The sequence below is a fragment of the Bombus vancouverensis genome, chromosome 6 (genome assembly GCF_051014615.1).
Source record: "Bombus vancouverensis nearcticus chromosome 6, iyBomVanc1_principal, whole genome shotgun sequence".
NCBI classification, from domain to species: Eukaryota; Metazoa; Arthropoda; class Insecta; order Hymenoptera; family Apidae; genus Bombus; species Bombus vancouverensis.
In genome coordinates, this window is record NC_134916.1 from 7,514,527 (window position 1) to 7,535,936 (window position 21,410).

The following is a 21,410-nucleotide window of genomic DNA, read 5'->3' on the forward strand; positions in this document are numbered from 1 at the left end:
TGTGCTTGCAAATTAATGAAATATACTCGCACGGCTGATAACTCGCGCGTTTATTGCTCGCCCGTACATTCCGAAGTTTATAGAATCGTGCGGATTAAAGCCTGATTTACAGCTCGACGAATCAAGCGATAATTACCAAGCGTGGTTACCGATCCAACTTGCGAGCTGAAGTTTTTCCGTGCGAGAAAAATTGATAACGCGTCGTCCCACCTTCCTCGATCTCAAATCCCGTTAGACATTTTGTAGATGTTGAAAGATCTCATGAATTTTACGTTTGTCGGGGCAAACTGTTAATTAGAATTTTGAGTAGCATCGCTTCGACCGATTCGATAATTTCAGTAGACTTCCCTTCGGATAACGTGGTCTCTCGCTTTGTCGATGCCGCGTCGAATTTAAATACAATATAAATACGCGGATTGCCGCAAAGGATTACGTAAGTAAAGATTAAAAGAACAACGTGGAAAGGTTCAAAGGCTGTGAAATCGTGGACGAGAGGAGGAAGGAATCCTTGATAAATAGCGCTACTTTCTGCGACTCCTTTCTGCCCATTAAAAATACGAATCTCCATTGAGTAATCTACGGAGCTTTGTCAGGCGAATCGTTCCCCGTCGGTTCAATCAGATTTTAAAACGCGCATGAGAATAAATTGAACTGGAATCTCCCGCGAGACTAATAATGGCAGAAGCATGAATATTAATACCATTTGAACTTCGTGGAAACTTTCAGTTCGGCTTGACAAGGAAGTTCGTCTGTAACCGAAGGGAGGTAGACGGGAAAGCAAAGAAAAGAGAAAAAAACGGATCCTTGTTCGGTGGATCGTCGGTGGAATAGCGTGCATGAGCGTTCGCGGAGAGTAAAACACGTTTCGTAGATATTTCATTGGAACCGACTTGAAATATTCTTTCAGTTTTAAACTCCGAAATTAACAAAGGAAATGGAAGAAAATAATGAAAAGAAAGGAGGGAAAGAACTCAAAAAGTACGAATGTTATAAATGAAGTCTATCTTTTACGCGTTTTGGTTGAAACACATCCGATTCAAAGGTCGAGAAAAGTCAAAGAGCGTCGGTTTCGAACGAGTTTTTCCAGCAATTTCATAAGGGGAGGGGGGGGGGAGGCAACAGCACGAATTAATTAAACGTTTAACGTTATCTTTTAAATGTAACAACGAAATTTATTGTATACAGGAAGTATGTTGCGAGATACGTAAATGCGAAAGCAACATCATTGCGGGACGAACAAAACTATAATTCTTTGAACTCGTCCCTTCGTTTTTCCATGTTTTGCTGTTTTTCCTTCCACCCAAAAGCCGGAGGCTGCATAAACCTTTTCGATTAATTGCTTTATCTTACGAATATGCATGAAAGCGGACGCGGCGTTTAAACAAGCCTGGGATACGCGTTCCATCGATAATTTCAAAGTTCGTTTCTGGCCAAATATGGTAGGCAATGACCAGCGGAGTCGCGCGCATATTTCACGTTTTCCGGTGGATTTATTTGAAGCACAGAATATCGACCGGTGGGAAATTGAAAAATGCAGATCGCTTTCCCTCAACCTCGTGACAAGGAAGCCAATGCGGAGACTCGAGGGAGGAACAGAGGAACGGGGTGGGGACGTGGTATCTTTGTTCGTTGTAGCAAGAGTGTTTTGCATTGCGAATACGTAATAGTTTCAACGAATGTTACGCGTTTGAATCGTGAATATCGTTTTATCACGTAACAGATGGCAAAACATGGAAGGCTATACCTTACTTTAATTAAAAATATCGGGAAGCTTTGTTCGTACGCGCGTTCTTAAGAAATCGAACAGATAGTTTCATCGTTCGATCGTTAAAACACGTACAAAGATGTTTTGCCGGAATATTATTAATTATATCGACATCTCAAACTACCCAACCAGAGCAACGGGAAAGGCACGGAACAGGCACACGATGTTTCGATAATTGAACGAGATTTAAAAAGATAATTTCATCGTAGACGGCGGCATGTAGTCGTGCAAAGACTAAAATCCCAGGAAACTTGGCGTTCCGATTCTAATTATGGCGCGGGACTGGCGATTCCGTGAATTCCAGCACATTCTCCCTGTTCCGATTAAACGAAAATGGAGCGACGTATGTGAGGTCGTGGAAAAAATGTTCTGTCGAGCGCGAATTGCTTGATTAACTGGTAATTCGTGAGCAGTGCGTTACAAGAGAGGACGTGACCCCGTGTCCTTCAGGTGTACACGTTAACCGGTCATGGGTTAATCCGCGGGTTCAAGCAGAGCTGCTAGTGGCGCGGAGAAATGGAAAAGAGGGATCCTCCGGTTTCATCTCTGTCGGGGAAATTAAACCACGTATCCAGCTGGCGTCTATTCATACATACGCTTTCGCGGAAAATGTTTACGGGAAAGGAAAACGTATCGTTGCGTCTATTAAGGATCGGCTATGTAAACGGAGTAATTAAAATTTCATTTTACGCCTGGAGACGGGCGAACTGTTCCGTGAACGATGCTCCACCGCGAAGATTCGTTAATCGCGCGGAGGCGCAATTAAACCGTGGCAAATGCGAATTAACACGGCGTTCGAATGGCTTTTTATCGCATGGAATCTCGTTGCACCGTCTCGTTGACACTTTTTACAATCCCTCGCTTTTGAACGCTCGCTTTTCATATTATCGAAATATTATCGACGCACGTGGATTACACTTCTTACGAAGGATATCGACGTAATTTTTCATTTTACTTTCCAACGTACGTTAGCGTGAACAGATTTGAGATCATACGTTGGTACAGAGCAATGCTCGAGATTAGATTTCCCACTTCATCGCTGGTATGTACGTAAATAAGCATCGGTGGAAAAACCGCTTCGCAAGCATCGAAGCACCGATTATTGTTACCCGGAAAATCAAATGTTTTCCATGGAAAAATCCAGCAAATTTCAGTCGTGTAATGTTCACACTAAATACAACAATGAGGAAGTTGTAGGTTCTCTTAGAAAAAAAAAATACACGCGCATTGTATATGTGTATTCGAGAGACTAAATTGCGCATGAAACTAAATATGAAATTTCATATTTCGCATAAACTCTGTATAATTAACCTATACCGTTGGAACTTTTTAAATATAAAAAATCTAGTTTAAATACGTTACTTTCTCGTTATTTCGGGCAAGCTCATATCTTATTTGATATTTTCTCTATTCGCGTATTTGTAACATGTTGTATAACATACTCGTACGTACACGTGTATCTACCTTTAAATACAATCGACGCGGTACGTTGCGACTACAGCTTACGTAAAAAGTATGAAGCAAAATGGAAGAAAAGACATGCGATCGAAGGTTTGCTTTGGAATGAAAGAAGAAAGGGCGGCTCGAAAAAGGTAGAGAAACGAACACGAAGGAATCTTCGTGAATCGTTCTTATCGCGGCAAGAAGTCCAAACAGAGCGGCTAACTTTTTCGATAGCCCAGCCAGGGGAATCGTTACCCTTTCAAATGCGAAAAGCGTTTGGTATGATCCATGCGCGGCCATTGCGGGGCGGCGCGGTCCTGGTCAAAGTAAAGGCGGAATCCGGCAGAATGTATGCAGTGCCCCAGAAAAAAAGTTTGGCTAGTGGATAGAGCGCGCGGAGGATTAGAGCCGTGTCCGGGGCCGAATTTATCCGCGAGGTTAGAGCGTGAAACCGGCTCGCAACCGGAGCCTCGAAACTGTGTGAAATCGTATTACCCGATGAATATGCAGCGCGATTTTGCGGTCGAAAGTTTTCGGTTCCGCTTGTAACTCGTAGGCGGTCTCCGGTAAGCGACGACGGAACTATGGAACCCGAATCCTCTAGGCGTATTCTAATTAGTACAAAAACCAGAGGAGAACAAGGTGACGGCATGGCGGCAACACGCGGAACCAGGAAAAGGAGATAGCAAGAGTATAGGGAGAACGCAAGGCTGTTCCTAAATCACACTCGACCGAAATCTGCGTTCGGCGGTTTAATTGGTTTTTGGCTAGTAGAAAGTGCGGCAAGAAATCACCGGCCAGCCGGGAATTAATTAGACATCGACCCCGGAATAACGATTACATCAAATTTAATTGGACAATTCCATTTGTAGATTGGACAGTTTTGAATACGCGCCGCGTAAGAAGCGCCGTTTCCGTGGAAATAATTGGTTTTCTTCGACTACGGCCGAGAGAAGGGGTGTGGCTCTCTTTGTCGTTCCTCGAATAGATCTTCGCTTCTTCCTAACCTTTCTACCATCTTTTCCTTTAGGATCTACTTTTCATGGTAAGCCAAACGGGAAATTGCATCGCGAATGTCTGATTGGCTACCGATGTCTGAACGGATGATTAAAAGTTGATCGAATTATCGAATTGACGCGGCTCGATAGATGATTTCGAGCAAATGTCTCTGTAGGTCGAGTTAGCTTAAGTTTCATCGTTCGCGAAATAATCGGTTTTCTTGTCGCAACACCGTGCTATTGGTTCGTTGTCGAAGCTATCTCTTTGGCTTCCATGCGATTGTTTTGATCATTGATCGAAAAGCTGTGAGCGAAAAGGGAAAATATTCTCGCGGTGGCGACGCGTTCATTCAAACGTTTCATCGTCAAATGTCATTTTATAATCGATTCGAATTCGATATTCGAATTATTGTGTTTCATAGCGAGTTGAATATACGTATTCGATGCAGACACATCGCAAGACGGTCCTAAAAAATCACAATGCTTTTGCAATTGCGATAGTGACCAAAGGAGCGAAAAGATTCGAGTTTGAAATGACAGTATTGCTTTGTTCTACAACTCGTTCTGTCACGCCTTGTTTCATGTTTTCTCTTCCAACAGTATTGTTGTAGTAACAAATTGTTGTTTTGCAATTGTCCGATAAAACGGACTTCTGTGCGTAATCCATGTGTAAAGTTTTCAGCTACGCAGACGATGCAATTGTTGAAATATAAAATTGTAGTAGTCGTCGTGATAGCATCGTTACTGGATTGGATACTATTTTAGAAAAACGTTTTGTAATCTGTAACCACTGAGATATGTAAAATAGTGGACGGGTATGTACGACTAGGAAGAAGAACGCGTAATAAAGAAAAAACTAATCGAGCAACGGTATTTCGTTATTTCGCTATTCCGTTAAAGGAAAAGGAAAGGAGAGTGGACAAAAGGAAGGAGGAAGCTACGTAACGCTAAATGATAAAATTGATTCTTACTTTCTACCACTCGTGATACACTCGGGCTACGCGGAACTACGAGATAAAATGAAATTTCACGGTAGACAAAATTTCCGGGTCACAGAAAGGTATCAGAATAAATTTTCAAGTAATCTATTGAAACTTCACCGGTATATCGTAACGTCGTGGAGCGTAGCTAAGAGACCGTCTAAAGTAAGTAATACAAGAATATTAAAATGACAAAAGGAAATGTGTAAGGCAGAGAGAAAAGAATGCAAGTATGGAAGCTACGTATATACCTAGGACCACCCATGACGACATGTAGATTGTCAGAACAAAATACGATGTTAGATAATGCACCGTAACAAGATCGGCTAATGCCATTGGTCTGCTCTACTTGGAAAAGTGCATCCACGCAGCAATCACGCCGATAAGATTTACCTTCCGTGGCGTGCAAGTATCCTTAACGGCCGGTAGGTCCGAAATTATCAAAGGAAAAAATTTCTAGGTCGACCACGAGAAGTCGTAAAAAAGATAGTACGAAATGCGTGTGGATACTCACGGAGAAAAAACTTGATCTAGAGATTCCTGGGGCTTCTGGGTAGCTTGCTCATGGATTTCTGGTCCGATAGTATGCAGCTGCAGTCCTTGTCGTAACCTCGCTACCCTCTAACTTTTTCGCGATTTCCAGCTTCCGTTCCACCTTGATTCTCGTTGTTTCATACGCTGGATCTTTATGCATTCGCTTTGAGCGATCGTCGGTCCGTGCAAGGAAATCCAGAATTTCCAGTCAGGGTGAACGACGTTCGATTTTTCAACGTGTATAAGGCTCGTGTATTGTATATCTGTATATACTTAGCTGGTAACTGCGTTTGCAACGTTGTTCGTTCATTTGCTGGCAAATTATACTTCTCGATTTTTCTCGCGGCAGTACTCGTTTGCATCGAGCTATTCTTTTCTTTTTTTTATTTTTTCGATCACGTTTAAATGGTATGTAATTATTAGCGCAGGTCAACAGCCACATTGTGATTTTTGTCTCTCGCGTTTGAGAAAAGAACAAACGCCGTGCAATAGGTATCTATTAGGAGAATGAGTTAAGATTTTTCAAAGGAAAGTTACGAATAAAAATTTCATCGTACGGCTTGTTGAATTACGTTTGGCAAAATTTTGTAATTATATTGTCCATGTACGTTTTACTTTGAAACATCGGAGGTTGCGCGGAAAGAAAGAAATTATTTTACATTAACTCGTCAAGCGAATCTCATTTCTCCTTCTAAAGTACATTTTTTGGAACACGTGAAATTTTTCTCAAAACAGAATTCATTCGGTGGGATTTAATACGTCCCTTTGCTTCTTTTGAAATAACTGTTTGTACATATATTGCGTATTCTTTCGCTTATAACGAATATTTCACGAACGACATCGTGCAACGGATTGCACATTTTATTTTACTTGAAACTTTAGATACATTTTATTTTTAATTTGCTTCGAAATAAAATAAACTGCCTTTTTTCGAATGAATAAGTAAAAGTCTAATTTTTCATTTGAGATCGTATAATTTAATAACTTTTAAACTGGTCTGTCTTTTTAAATATCTTGTTCGATAAATGTATAATAAACGTAGGATGGAAATACCATTTTCGAAAATCTTTCAAATCTAAGTAAAATAGTTCGGTTAATAATAATTTAATGATTTCTATTTCGATAAATAGGAGTCAGTCGAGTAATTGAAAGAGAGAAAGAGAGATGGTTGAAAGAATGTCAAAAAGTAGTCCGGAAATATCTAGCGATTTATTAATTACTGCTGCTTACGTTTCTTTATCTGAAATAAAGTAAGACGTACTGTGCGACATATTTCATCGCCACGGTACATTGTCGTAGATACACATACGTACGTACGCTATATACATCATCGGCAACTCAGTTACTACGATTAGTGAACGATAGGAATTTCTTAATTTGCCCGCTAAGCAGTAAGCGTTTCAATCGTTGTGTACGTTTAAGCTGCGTATGTAACACGATCCTATACCTATACCATGCAATCTATACCGTATACATGTCATATAGAGGACCGTGCCTGAGTCAAAATTTGGCGCGCAATAGTTTTTCAATATGGCGTCTGAGCGTTGGATGTTTGTAACGCGTGCATCGTAATTCTAATATTAATTACTAATAATTGACGTCAACGTTACTCTTTCTTCTCCAACTATCGTACCGATGGATAATTCTTTATCGGTGATACGTTGTTGTTAATAATAAACGTGTGTTTTTATAGTAAAGTGGCAAAAGTCATATCGTTTACTGATTGACGTTAATGTATCGAAGAAGTGACACAAAGAAGAAAGTTTATCTCTGCTGTTCGTTAATGCTTTAGCAGTGTTATCATAATTACGAATTACATAATTACTTAGGAATTAGCACTTAGTAGGTAAACATGTATGTGCTCGGTGTTTCGATCCGACTCGGCAGAATTTCATTTACAATCGGATGTTTTGGCGTAGCTCGTAACGTAATACGAAATACTACGTTTTAGGAATTAGATTCTAAAGTAACTCTTGTTTGATCTGGTTTGTTATAGAGGTTGCAGTGGTCCAGCAGCGGGGCACATCGTGAACTTTGTTATCTGAAGGGACGTAGCGAGGACCAGTGTCAGAATTATGTACGAGTATTCGGTAGACAAGGGCCTGATCGATTTCTTGTTTGTGGAACGAACGCATACAAGCCGCTCTGCAGGCAATTCACCATCAAGGTAAGCGCTTTAGATCTTTTTTTTAATCGGCGGAAATATCAAGGTCGTTTGATAAATAGTTCTTTGTTTCAAACTACCAGATTCCAGTCACTTTAATGTTCGACCACCACAGTTAACCGCGCATGCGAAAGCAAATCGTTAAGTGAAATTGAGCTTTGTGGCAAACCATGCTTGCCTGTACTGTACAGCCTTTCTATTTCTATTGTTGGTATAGAAGCTATTATAACGTGATTAGTTACAAATTACGCACCGGTAAAATAGGAACCAAAAATACCAATTTTATGTTTCCGGAAAAAGATTTTCGATCTTTACAAAAATATTTAAATATATATTTTTAATCAAATTTGCCCGATGTTCACTCGTATGCCATTGACAAATATTCATTACTTCTATACTTTCTTAATGAAAGCTCGTAATTTTTAAATCTGATTATCCGATTCGATCGAAAGATCTCTATATTGAAGGGTATTTACTACAAATAATATTCTGTATCGTTCGTTTGCTGATACTTGATTGAAACGCACACGGTACTTTTTAAACGATTATTTAAATAATGATCTACATTTTGACATTGCTGAAGTAATGGATTAATTAGGGTACATCGACCTAGAGTGAAATATCTTCATAGAAAGTTCATAGGGCAAGTGTATTTTTTTTCGTATCGTAACAAATTGTACCACATGTTTTGAACATTAATTAATCGAAGAATGGTGATAAATCAAAAAGATACCATGTATAAACCATGGATAAACCATGTTCTTAAGAAATATTTACTTATTATATATTATATTATATATATTTATTTATGACATTTAAATATGTAATTCTATATATTATATTGTATTATGTGCGTTGAGTTTCGAATTACTACTAACATTATCAAAGAAATTTTGGTCTTTGTTTTTTTAGTCTTTGAATTTTTGCCTTTTGTCTCACTAATAAAGGAGCGAGCTCAAAAATATCGTGACGCTTGGATATTTGAGCGATACTCAGTTAGTTGCATACAAAATCTAATAAAAATACAGTATATATAGACAATGTATAGTTATATCAAAGACAGACGCAATTCTATTTAATTTATGACAATTAAAATGAATAAATATTAACACCGTTGTGATCGTTCGATTCGATAATTATTTAAATAATTTTTGATCCTGGATAATTGAACATTCCCATAATTTTCTACTTATAGATATAACGATATCAGGCTTACGAATAGCATCCATTAAAATATTGCTTATTTAATATTAATTGTACGATTGATGTATTGCGGTTTGTTTCCATTTTATTATAATGAGTAATTATTAAATCAATATCCATTAAAATTCTTACAAATGAGAATAGCAAATAACAACGATAATGAATGTAATAGGATTGAAACAATCAACTATATGCACACAAATTGATCTAAATAATATCGAGCTCTGATTAACGCTTATTATAAAATATCGTATAATACTAGGAATAATTATCTTCAGAAAGTACTCGTACGCGATAAATTCCTTAAATTTCATACCAACGTACGCAACAAACGATTAAGAAGCTGTACGAAGTAAGTTAAACATCTTAAGTGGTATATGTGGTCAACAGCTGTATATATAAAACGCTTTTGTTTCGTATTGCAAAATCAAATAATCTATAATTTCATTCTATAATTTCACGTTAATCTGTTTCAACAAATAGACGCAGGAGGCCCATATTTCTACCTTCTTTATATTTAATTGATTACACGATATATAAAAAATTTTATCACAGTCTTATCCTACATGGAGATAAAACTGTTTGTATTAATTTACAATATTTCATATTTTAATCTTTATAGATACATTAATGTATGTTGATCGTTGTTCTCGAAACAAAATTGATTATCTAGAACACAACATGGCACGGCCATACATGGATACTTAATGAGCAAGCGTTCAACAAAGGCGGACGATGGTCAGATTTTGGTTTTGTTTCGTTTGTTTATTTAATAATCAGGCGCACACAGCTGTGTACGCACACACGTGTTTCAAGGCGAAGCGTAACGCGAGAGGAAAGGGTGGCATTTTAGCAGCGTTACTGCAAAGTCAGACAGGGAGAGCAAACTGAACGGCAAATAACGTTAGAAACGTAGAATTTGCGGATAATTTATTGCTCGATGTTAAATATTGGCGCAACAAACAGAACGTGTAATACGTAATAAGCGAGAACGATATGAGAACTATAATCAGATTCGCGTCGATTCTACTTAATGATAACCGGGATCAAGTTGTTTGAAGATTGGTTTAAGTTACGTTAAGCTAATGAACCGTGGTGTTTGTCATTTTAGATTAAGAAACTACTAGAAATTAAAATCATGCACTTGGCTTGATTCTCTTTTTCCTTTCTAGTATCTACGTATTTTATAAATTTCCAGAGTCATAATTATCTTCACGAATATATCATATGTACATCATCGTTCGTTATTTCCAGCAAGCATATAAATATAATTTTTATAATACCAATCACTGAAAAAGTTTTTACTTAGAACAATTTTATACAATTTTACAAAGTTACAATTACTCCTGCTTGATGATGATAAAATACGAAACATCTCATTGATCGTCTGTTGTCCATCAAATTTCAGTGATAATTGTTGTAACGCGTGTTAATGTTCCGACGGGAAAGTCGATTAAAAAAGTTCTGATTAGAAAAAGAACGAAACTGTATCGGGTTGTTGACTCGGGAAAATACAAGCAGTAGAAGTTGGGGTTTTTATGGCATCTTTTACGAGGTTAGAGTAGACCGAAGTTCTTCCCAACTTTTTACTTTATCACGGTGCACTACTAATATCATATAATAACTCATAAAACACGGTTAATACTGTATCTATCTGTACTAGTTTACTCCTGCAAGCTATCGTATATTGCTCGCTTTCGTATTTTTCTTTTCCTTCTTTTCTTAGGAACAACGATCTTTCATAGTAGCATAATAATGTATTTTTCTAAATATATGTTCCATTAACCTTATTATCGAGTATTTATCAAGCAATCTAATTTTGTTTTCTAATTTTCAATAACTTAGATTAATACTTGAAACAATTGAAATAATAATTGAACGTCTTTGAGGAAGGTATCTATTTTACGGACGTTCGATATAAAAGGTATCGTAAGTCTTTGCATTGAGATTTGCGATAAAATAGGAAAGAAAGGAAGAAAGAAGGAATAAAAACCAGGAAATTAAAAAGTGTAGAAAATAATTCATAAAATGTTATTTATGAAATATTCAAGTACACCGAGCGAACATAGGCGTAAAAAGTAGAACAATATAAAATATGATTTAAACTATGTAATAAAGAAGGGAAAATTAAATAACTTCAGTTCGAAGATTTTTGAAGAATATCTTTCGAAAAATGTAAGAATTTTAATTATGTAGGTTGCACGAAAGTAATTTATTCGCAGGGAAACTTGATATTTTACGAAATCTACTTATGGTCTCGAGTTGTGATATAACATTTCGGCAATTATGCTTGTGAATTTAATACATTTCTGGAGAACGTTAGTCAGCTAAACGAGTTTGCTGTCGTTATCCTTTGCGATATATTAATTCTCTCGGTCATTAGCTCGATACATCTGTCAGATTAAACGGTCAAATTTTAATGCAAATTTCATATCGAAGTTGACGTTGTTCACGTACCGGTTGCGAAATTAATAATCTCGAGATTGACCTCGTTGATTTTGATAAAAGCCTTCATAAGTTGTAAATTTTATATCTTCTGAATTCGCTGCTTTGATCATATGAGATATTGATGATTATATTACCGGAATACTTGTACCTTATTTTCGTTAATTGTTTTACTTCAAAGCAACTGCAATGTTTATGACATTTCGTTTTAAAAACGTTTCTTTGTAATAATATTAAAAACGGAAAGAAATATCTTGTGCGTTAAAATTCGTTTAAAATACAAATTGTCGAAAGTCAAAAGGATATTAAATTTCTATCTTTTAAGAATTTTAAGCTTTGTTGTTCTTCGTAGAATGCATATTGCGTTTTTTTTTATTTTTATAATATTTAATTATTTGTCGAAACTACAATCGCTACGAATTTCCTAACGCTGATAAATCTTGAATTCAAACGCCTGTTGTATTTTAGCTGTAGAAACGATCCACTTGATCTGCATAGCTACTAAGTTTACTGTCACGTTTACATGTTCCTAGCTGAATTAATTGCTGCAAGCCAAGCGTGTAGCATATCGTTCTAGATTTACTAAAAAAATTACTAACGAAAAATTCATTCGTTCGGTTTCTATATTTAATTCAAGTATCAATCTCATATTCGTGTAACGTGAAACTTCGTATGTCGTATAAAACATGCTACATTATAAAGAATAAGCTAGTAAACTTGTAGAATCGTTCTTGACGGCACATAACACCGGAATCTTTGAAATTTTGTCAGTGATAAAAGGTATATTTGAAAGTATACTATATCGGTTTTCCATGTTGTAGCTTTTAATCAAATTTATTGGATCGTGTGCACCACATTGCGCTTTAATATCATTTGTTGCATCGAATTTTCGCTCCGTTGCATTCCGGATATCCGCTAAGACCAAAGAAGTTTTAACAGAGAGGGGCTATAAGATTTTCAAAAGGACTTTTGAAACGCGCCGTTCTCTGAAGAACCGTAGGCAGAGAGATGGCGAGAGAAAGAGAGAGAACGATGAGCAGCTTCCAGAAAAGCGCGCTTCAGCTTGTAATACACTTTTCCCCTCGCGTTTACAGCCGACGAATCGTTCCTCTTCTCTCCCTGTTCGCCTCTTTGTGTTGTTAGCTTCGCATGCTCTACACAACCTGCTATCGCTCGAAGGCACTATTTTTAATCAGGGATACAGATAAAAAGAGAAATTAACCGTCGATTTTGCCGATGGGCGTAACGACTTGTAGCGAATCTACATTCGGTTTCTAGTCGCCTGCTTTTAAGTCTGTGAGCCACGTATATCCGCAGGATTCGTTAAACTCCGGTCTTCTTGTTCGGACATGTCGCGAATGCACACTGCATACAGACCGATAAGAAAAGAGATCGCTAGGTTTGTCGCAGTTTTACAACTACGATAGGTTCTTTGTTTCGGCCGCAATTCGTTTCGCGACTCTAAAATAAATCAGGCAATTTTACTTGTTCTTTTTGAAAATCATACAATCGTTTTTATCTCGTTCTTGTTTCTGACGCAGAATTTATCCCGGGGCGGTTGTAGAAACGGTATTTTTTACACAATGCTTTATCGTTATAACAACTGTATAGTGGTTCTTACAGTCCTCTTAATAAAACATTGTAACTCAAGTCGTTGATTTTACTTATGCACATAAATCCTTCGCGAATTGTTGTTATTAATTGAGTAAAGGCGTAGCTAATTCATTTATATGTATCGAAAATAATCGGACGATTTTTAAGAGAAAAAAAAACACAATTAAGATAATGGAGCGCGGTTAAAAGTTAATCACATACTGTAGTTTCTTCGAAGTACTTTGTCTAAAAACATAGCAAGCATACTATGTCTATAGAGAAAGTTAGAGTCGATTGAAATAGTAACTGGAATCGATACTGAAAAGACATGTTATCCAAGACCGTTTTATCTTGATCCAATCTTATACGTCGTTTTTCTAATCAACGCCCAGTTTATTCGTTCAATATAATGTAATAAGGTAAGACAATTTTTCTCGAATTTTGAGAACGAAGAAACGTTCCATCAGCTTTACGTCAAATTAGATTGGGGTTAGGTTCGCGGAAGCATCGTAGATCCAGCATAGACGTTTATATATATATATACTATATATGTATCTTTATAGCAGAATATATGGTTAAACAAGGAAATAATGAAAAAGCAATATCTGAACCGGTTTGGTATTTTATGGGAAAACGAACTTGCCTATTTTTATCGATATATAAATTGAGCGTAAACTTTGTAGCAAATAAATCGCAACGGTAAGATAACTTCTTTATGCAACCGTAGAGCGCGCGACAACGACTAAGGCTAAAACGCTGGAAGAAGCAATGTAAAGGGGCGCGGGAAGGAGGCGTAGCATCGTGGCGCCCAGCGTCTTAATAATGGCACGTCGTGGAAACGCGTCGTCATGCCGGCAAGGGCGGAGAATGAGAGAGCAAAAGAAGAAGACGAAAAGTGGCATGAACTCGTGATTTATCTGCTCGCATATCCCTCTCTCTTTCTCCTGATCTCGCCAGCAAATAGCACCGGTGTCTCCTTAGGACCTCGTTAAGTGACATTTTAGAGGAAAGGCAGATAAGAGCGTACGTACGTGCTTTGATGCATGTTTCGCGGCTATTACAGTCAGTTAAAATAGCTTCTGAGTAGGCCTCCTAAAAATAAAGATATTTAGCCCGATTTTTCTTGCATAAATCAACGCCAACCAACTCGTTTCGCTTATTTAGTTGTGCCGTCAATCTGAAAAATTTCAACGATTCGTTCGATGTAACGTTCATTATCTCTTGAATATTATTTTCATTGTAGTTGCGCGTGTTTACGTTTCATTGGTCGATGATAGAACGACAGTAGGGAAAGTCGGTACAAGCGACCGATATAAAGCTCGGTGGTTGCTAGCGGAACGTAATTACGGGAACGTAGCAATCGACATTTTAGAGAAAATCGAGATAAGATAAAGAGAGAAAGAGAGAGAGAGAGAGAGTGAGAAAGTATGTGTGTGTGTGCACGTGTACGATGCATGCTTTGCACTTATTACACTGGATTATACCTTCGTAAACGAAGGGGTAAACGGATAAAGGTATTTACGGCAACTTTTTCATTATAGGCCAATACACGACAAAAACCAACTGTTTGCGGTGGGGCGGGGGGGAAAATCGACGCGAACCAGTTCCTTTGCCTTTCTTATCTCATGTCAAACGATACTTTCAACGGTTCGCTCGTGATCTGTACTCTTTTTTTGGCGAAAAGGTCGTGGATTCAAAATAATCGTTTATCGCGGTGCTGTGGTGTCCGTTTACAATTCGACAGCGACATTAACGCTATCGATACAAAAAATGAAAATGTCTCTCCTTACATCGTTGGCAAACCTGTCGCTCTACGTGTGTCAATAATCCGAATTTGTATGAAAGACAGTCTTCGGTGAAGTTTGAGTGCAGTTGGAGGAACGAGAGACGGAAAGAAAAGGGATGGGAATGGTGTCGAGCGCTGGATGTGTAGGATATCGCGTTACACAATTACCGCGCGGAAGGCAAACTTGTCGGCATGTGAGAAGAGAAGCGATCGCACGTGAACCGATATCCGCGAGAGTAGCGAGAATGGACCGATCGAAGGGACAGAATGGAACGTCTGATTCTCACGTGAGCGTCAAAGTGTCACGTATCGGTCGTTTGCTCGAGTGCTTGGTGAAGTCCTGGTGTAATCAATCGAGGTCGGTTCTCTGTCTTGACACGAAAGTCTTATCGAAGGACTTGGTCGGGGCGAAGACGTCGTCGGTGTCTCCTTTCCACGACATCGATACCCTATCATCCCTTGGCCGTCCTAAAACATCTATCTTGCACGCACAAGATTCGCGACTCTTATGAGAAAACTCGAGCGCTTTAGTCTATGGGGAATTCGATCCTGTCTTCCGAACGCGAAACTCGTCAATTTTATTTCCGCCGCACTAACGTCCTTCGGCTCTTGTCCATTGGCTCAGACAAATCGAGCCTGAGGGCTGGAAATTTCGTAAAATTGATTAATTAAGCCAGTAAGGGTGCGAATAGTGAAAGAACGCGGGAACAGAGAAGGGAAGAGGGAGGGAGGAGAAGAAAAATTGAGTGATAGAATAGTAAAGAAATTATTGAATGAGAAACGATTGAAAAGAGTTCTCTGGGAAAAGTGGAATTATATTCGACGGTGGGATAATATCGCGGTAGATCCGCACGCGAAGAATGAGAACCGGTTCAAAATTTAGATGAAGTTTAATCTGATCGATTCTGTCGCTGCTTCTGTCTCGCGGATTTTAACTTACACATCATTATGAACCGAGCTTTCAGACTTTCTTTTTCTCGTTGCGAACTCTTATTTTTATATTTTGGATAGACTTTGATGTAGAAATGTAAACTTTCAAATATTCATATATTCTCGGTACTACATTGAAAATTAACATGGTGGAAGCAGATCTGACGATTTTAAAAATGTTTCAAACGAAATCTATTCACTGGAAAATGTTCGACAGTTGCAGCAATCGGGTGAAACGCGAAGGTAGCACGTCGCTTCGTAGAAATGAAACGCGTGATCTGTGTAGAAATAAACTAGCAATTCAAATTTAAAAAATGGAAAGATCCGTATCGAAAAATCCATAGATTGGAGATATTGGCTGGCGAGTAAGTCATGTATCAGGGACTCGCTCCTCTCTTGATATTGTATATCCTCGAAGGAAAAGGTGAAGTTCTATTTCATCCCAACAGCGACTTCCTATTGTCGAAGAATTCCGTAGCCACTTTACTCGCCAGTTATTCCGCTGAATCGCAAAATCCGCAGTTCGCGGATTTTTTTTTTATGAAAAGCCCAATCTTCGCGGTTAAAGACGAACCTCTATAATAACTTCGTTATAATAAATCGATACATTTCTCTCTTCTTAAATATAATATATAATACAAATCTAATACAAATCTAATATAAATAAAATATAATAAAACGGGAGTTGGATATTTAGAGAGAAGCACGCTAATTATCAAGTTAAGTAACCGAGGTTTATTGCGTACTCTGATTCGAAGTATCCGAAACAGTCTGTTCGCAGCGAACGGAGCGAAATGTTTGAAATTCCATCGGCGACAGGGATAGACGGAATTCTCAAAATCGTGGATGACTCGGTATCGTTTTTGTCGAAGTTTATCGGAAATATTTTCTCCCCTATTCGAAGAATGGAGAGCGTATCCTTTCGTCCGCTTGCAGACTACATCCGAAAGCCACAGAGCATCAGGTACTGATCCGAGCTGTCGTTTGACGCTTTATCGGAAGCCTAATTCTCACGTCCAGCTGAAGAAAAATTCGAGTAGCCGACTTTATTCAGGTCACGTGGCCTGATATGGCTTCCGAATGCGAGCCCGTACCTTTGGTCCATCTTCTTTCAACTCCTTTTCCCTCTATTTCCCCTTTCTTTCATCGTTTCCGTCGAGTCCTTTGCTAGAAGGAGTCGAGTTCCTCCTGAAGCTATGGGGCCACGTTTCTCCCTCTACTTTTTAGCTGCTTCCTTCCTCTGTTCGTAGGTTGAGTACTCTGGAGTTGGTCCAACGTTTCTTCCTACCTGGCCAGGCTTCCTTTTCTGAAATTCACCTCTTGTTCATCGAAAGACGAGTCCTATGCACCCCTCTAAGTGGCCACTCTGAAATCATCAATTTCATAGGACCTGCCGAACCACGGTTGACGCTTTCTCTTTTTCATTTTGTTTTTCTCAGTAACATTCCATTTAACCGTCCAACTCATTCCCTTCGAAACGGTCTTTTTCTCATTTGGATCTTCTACGTCGATTCTCCGTTATTGCTCCTCTTTTCTTCCCCTCGTTCAAGATTCTTGGACTTTCTTCTTCCATATTTGTTCCATGCTGTCATTTCCCGGGGTAATTCGCCCACGCTATTCCTCGCCCGCGGATAAAACTTCATCGATGTTCATTTTCGTATGTCTTCTGATCGAAAGTTTTTGACATCCTCGCCGGTTGCCCGGGGAATATCTCATGCGTTTTATACAGAGTTTTCAGACGATCCAGTTACTCGAAGATCCTCTTTCCACTTGTTCTCTGGCTCGATGATGAATTTTTAGCGCTGTTTGCCATTCGCTCATCTTCTTCTAAATTCGTCCCACGGAATCTTCGTCCGAGACTTCGACAGGCTACAGTATTTTCTCATAACCAGCCTCTCCGCGTAACTCAGTTACCAGGAAAGCGCGCGACGCAACATCTAACCTAATGTTTCTTCGAATGTTCTCTCTCTGATATTTCTCAACCTTAGATCGCTGATTGATTTTTGCATCGCATTGAATTTAAACAGAAATTCACCTGTTCGATACGAGAAGGATTTTTAAAAGTTCTTGCAGCAATTCTTTCGTTGGAACACGATGCACGGTTTCATTAGCTCGCTATACGATACGTAGTTTTAAAACAGCACCGTTAGATTTCCTCTGATTATTCATATCTCGTTTCGTTACATTGTTTCCGCTTTACCGCGTTCCCGCTCCTCGAGTCACCCTTTTAGGTTAGTCTTTTGCCTTGTTTACTCAACGCTCCTCTTTTATGCGGTTATGAGCTTCAACTTATTTTTCCCTGTTACTTCTGTTGCATCCCTCCTCTCTTGAGAGAAGGAGCATCCAGGAAACTTGTAGCGACGTCTCTTACCGCGACTACGCGATCTTCCGTTTCGGAATTACAGCTTCGTTTCAACTCCACTCTCCCGCGTTTTACATATTCCCTCGACTTCCATTCTCTTTCAGTTTCTTTTGCCTCAATTCGATATCGTTACTCCATGCGATCCAAGGGAAGGGAATTGTTTAGTTTAAAAGGACCTAACCCGTGTTGGGTGTACGAGTTCAACGAACTATTCGGCATACGGGTATGTATATCACAAGTTGTTGTTATTTTAGTGTTACGACGTTTCTACGCGCAATGTTCTAACCTCTTTTTCGGTTTTCCCCGCAAATCGCGCGTGCTGTGCACCGCGGTACTCCTTTCTCAGTTTCTCCAAGTTTTCCACACACTGGTATTATGTTACCCTGCAGGCTTCTAGTTAAAACGTGAGATTTTTTACGATTATTCTTTCTTCTCTTATTTCCTAGAAATCTAGTATCTACGAAAACATAGATCCGGAGATCTTTTTCACGTATGTCTAGCGAGTTTAATTTATTCATACGAGCAGACAGGAATACATATTTGAAGATATGAGTATTAGGTTGTCCGAAAAGTTTCTTTCGTTCCATACAGTGATAATAGATGAACAACAATTTCTGTCTTTTATTATTTTATTGAATTAGGTATCATCCATTTCGCTATATTTCTATCTATTATGTTCGTGCGCAATTCAATAAACTAATGTAAAACAAAAAACATTGTGCGTCTATTATTTTCTTATAAAACGAAAGAAACCTGATTTTTTTCGGACAACCTGATATATCGATTATATATGTATGTAATAATTTAAACATAGGAATCTTGTATTAATCTGTTGCTGTGAAAAGGGAAGTAAAGTTTCTTGCTTCGCTATGTCCATATATAATTCTATAATTGACGATATCAGTGATATAATGTTTTCATTTCATTTCGTACGTTATTACGAAACTCGTTTCAGTTTCTTGCAAATGTGTAAAACTACACATTGCCCTGAAAAACTAGTTTCTTTCAATTATTAATTTTATCGTAGAAATATCATTTTGTTTTTCTAGTTGTTTCTTTCTTTTAATTATTAATTTTATTGTAGAAATATCATTTTGTTTTCCTAGTTGTTTCTTTCTTTTAATTATTAATTTTATCGTAGAAATATGATTTTGTTTTTCTAGTTGTTTCTTAATCAATGTATATTATTACGCACCTATTAATTCCTGATATTTTTGATAAGAATCTTGCTCCGTGATTCGTTTTTGCTTTTCTGCATTCGTTATTTTAATGCAACGAGCATTCGTCCCGCCACATTCTGCACCCCTTTTCCTCGATTCGTAACTCGACTCTCCATCCTTCCCTCTTTCAATATTTGACACTGAAACCGTCCCTTGGTTCGACCTTTTCTCGTCTCTCGTTTGCTACCTGATCTCATATTCCCGAGGGAGTTGTCAATCAACATCCCCGCCACTCTCGTGGCTCGTATATCAGCAACCAGAAGCATGTAACGATGTACCGTAATTATTGTCCCGTATGCAGGACCATTGTTCGATTCTTCCTTCACGAATCTGACGAATTAATTTTTCCTATCTGGTTTTTCATCTCACAGATATCTCTGACACCTTTAGTTAGGTATTTGAAGCTCTTTAGATATTTTCCATACTATACAATACGCGAATTAAATCGAACTGCAGGAAACAAATAGCAGCGTATATCGTGGACACGGTAAACGCAACTCTTTTTCATCGTTTCGATGTCAAAACCGTAAAGGATAGTTGGAAAGAAAATTTCAGGCTGTACTTTGTTCAAGGTATTCTTGGCATTGTGTTGTCTCATAAGGAACGCCATTATCGTGTTTGCTTAAGATAATCGCTGAATCGAATTAACACAAAGCCGAAATGGGCTTAGATCTGAGGCGAGATCTCGTTTAGTTTAACGATAGATTCATAAGCTACTCTCTCTCTCTATATATATATGAGTTATTGTTTTCTGCTTTACAGTTATCTCAACTCGATAGGTATCGTCTGTGAGAAAATGGGAAGCCATTAGATGCCGTAACGACCTTCCGATATCGACTATTAATAAGGAGAAAATTAAGCACGATTTAAGCACAATGTAGAATTGTACAGCAGTTAATAGGCGTATAGGATGAAAGCGTTGCAGAAAGTGGAATAGAGTATAGAGAACTCGCCGATTGGAAAATCAAAGGAACGTATTGAATGGTAGAGACGCGAGATGAATTGGAAAACAGTATATGAATGAGAGTGGACGGTGTATCGTTGTTACGGTGTCTCGAATCTTTTCCCGAGGTTCCGGACCGAGTTGTTGATCGAATAAATCCGTTTTCCATCATATGGCGCCTATGTACTGCGGTGCTTGGATTCCCGGTTTCTATCTTACAGGTCATCCGTGCTTCCATTCTTGCACTGTATTGCCTTCTATTTCATTCGCTGTATAAGGCGAACCCCGGTACAACGACGATCGTTCCACTTCCGTTTCCCTGATTTTCATTTTCAATCTTGGTTTTTTACAATTCAAAACCGTTGGCCTGGACGACAGGCAATAACTTACGATTCTCGAGCCAACCGATTGGCCTTTATTCGGATCTATTTTCAATCTTGAAATCCTGCCGAAGTAGTTGTCCGACGAACAACTTGCTGCTTTCCGGATGTATTTACCGAGGCTATCAGATCAGGCATGTTGATATACGAACAGAAGGATAAACGTACGATACAGACCTAGATTCTCGTGTGTACAAGTATCAAAGCTAATACCCAAGTTGCAGTTGCAACTTTCAAGGGAATATGTAAACCGATGGCCGTAATCGCCTCGTTTGCCACTGTTTTCCATCTAATCTTTACCTGTTTCATATTTATTGTTCCATGCAGAAGAACTGCCCGCGAGCAATCTATTCTTTTAGCCGTGATTGGAAAATATGTGTACATATTTACGTAACATGAAAGTTTAACATTTTGTACGAATTGGAAATTTGATAAAAAGTGACAAAGAAGCTTTTACTACGATGTTTCCATCAAATATATCAAAATATAATTACCATTTTTAGCTGTTGTTCCACCTTTTGTCATACGATTTTCTGTTTAAAATTTCAAATAAATACAGTAGCTGTGGAAAGTTTATTTCGCTTTAAATCATACGTTAATACGGATGATTCGTCCGATAAAAATTTAGTAACGTTATATTTTGTAAGCTTACGGTACTCTCTTC

General features: G+C 38.4%; 1 protein-coding gene across 2 annotated transcripts in view; it reads left to right on the plus strand.

Moving 5' to 3' along the window:
• LOC117157940 (semaphorin-1A) overlaps positions 1 to 21,410 on the plus strand; it is a 382,000-nt gene that overhangs the window by 204,774 nt on the left and 155,816 nt on the right. For both annotated transcript variants that reach the window (XM_033336297.2, XM_033336296.2), the window contains exon 5: positions 7,717 to 7,887. In XM_033336297.2, coding sequence (XP_033192188.1) covers positions 7,717 to 7,887 — 171 coding nt within the window. The remainder of the gene's footprint in view (positions 1 to 7,716; positions 7,888 to 21,410) is intronic.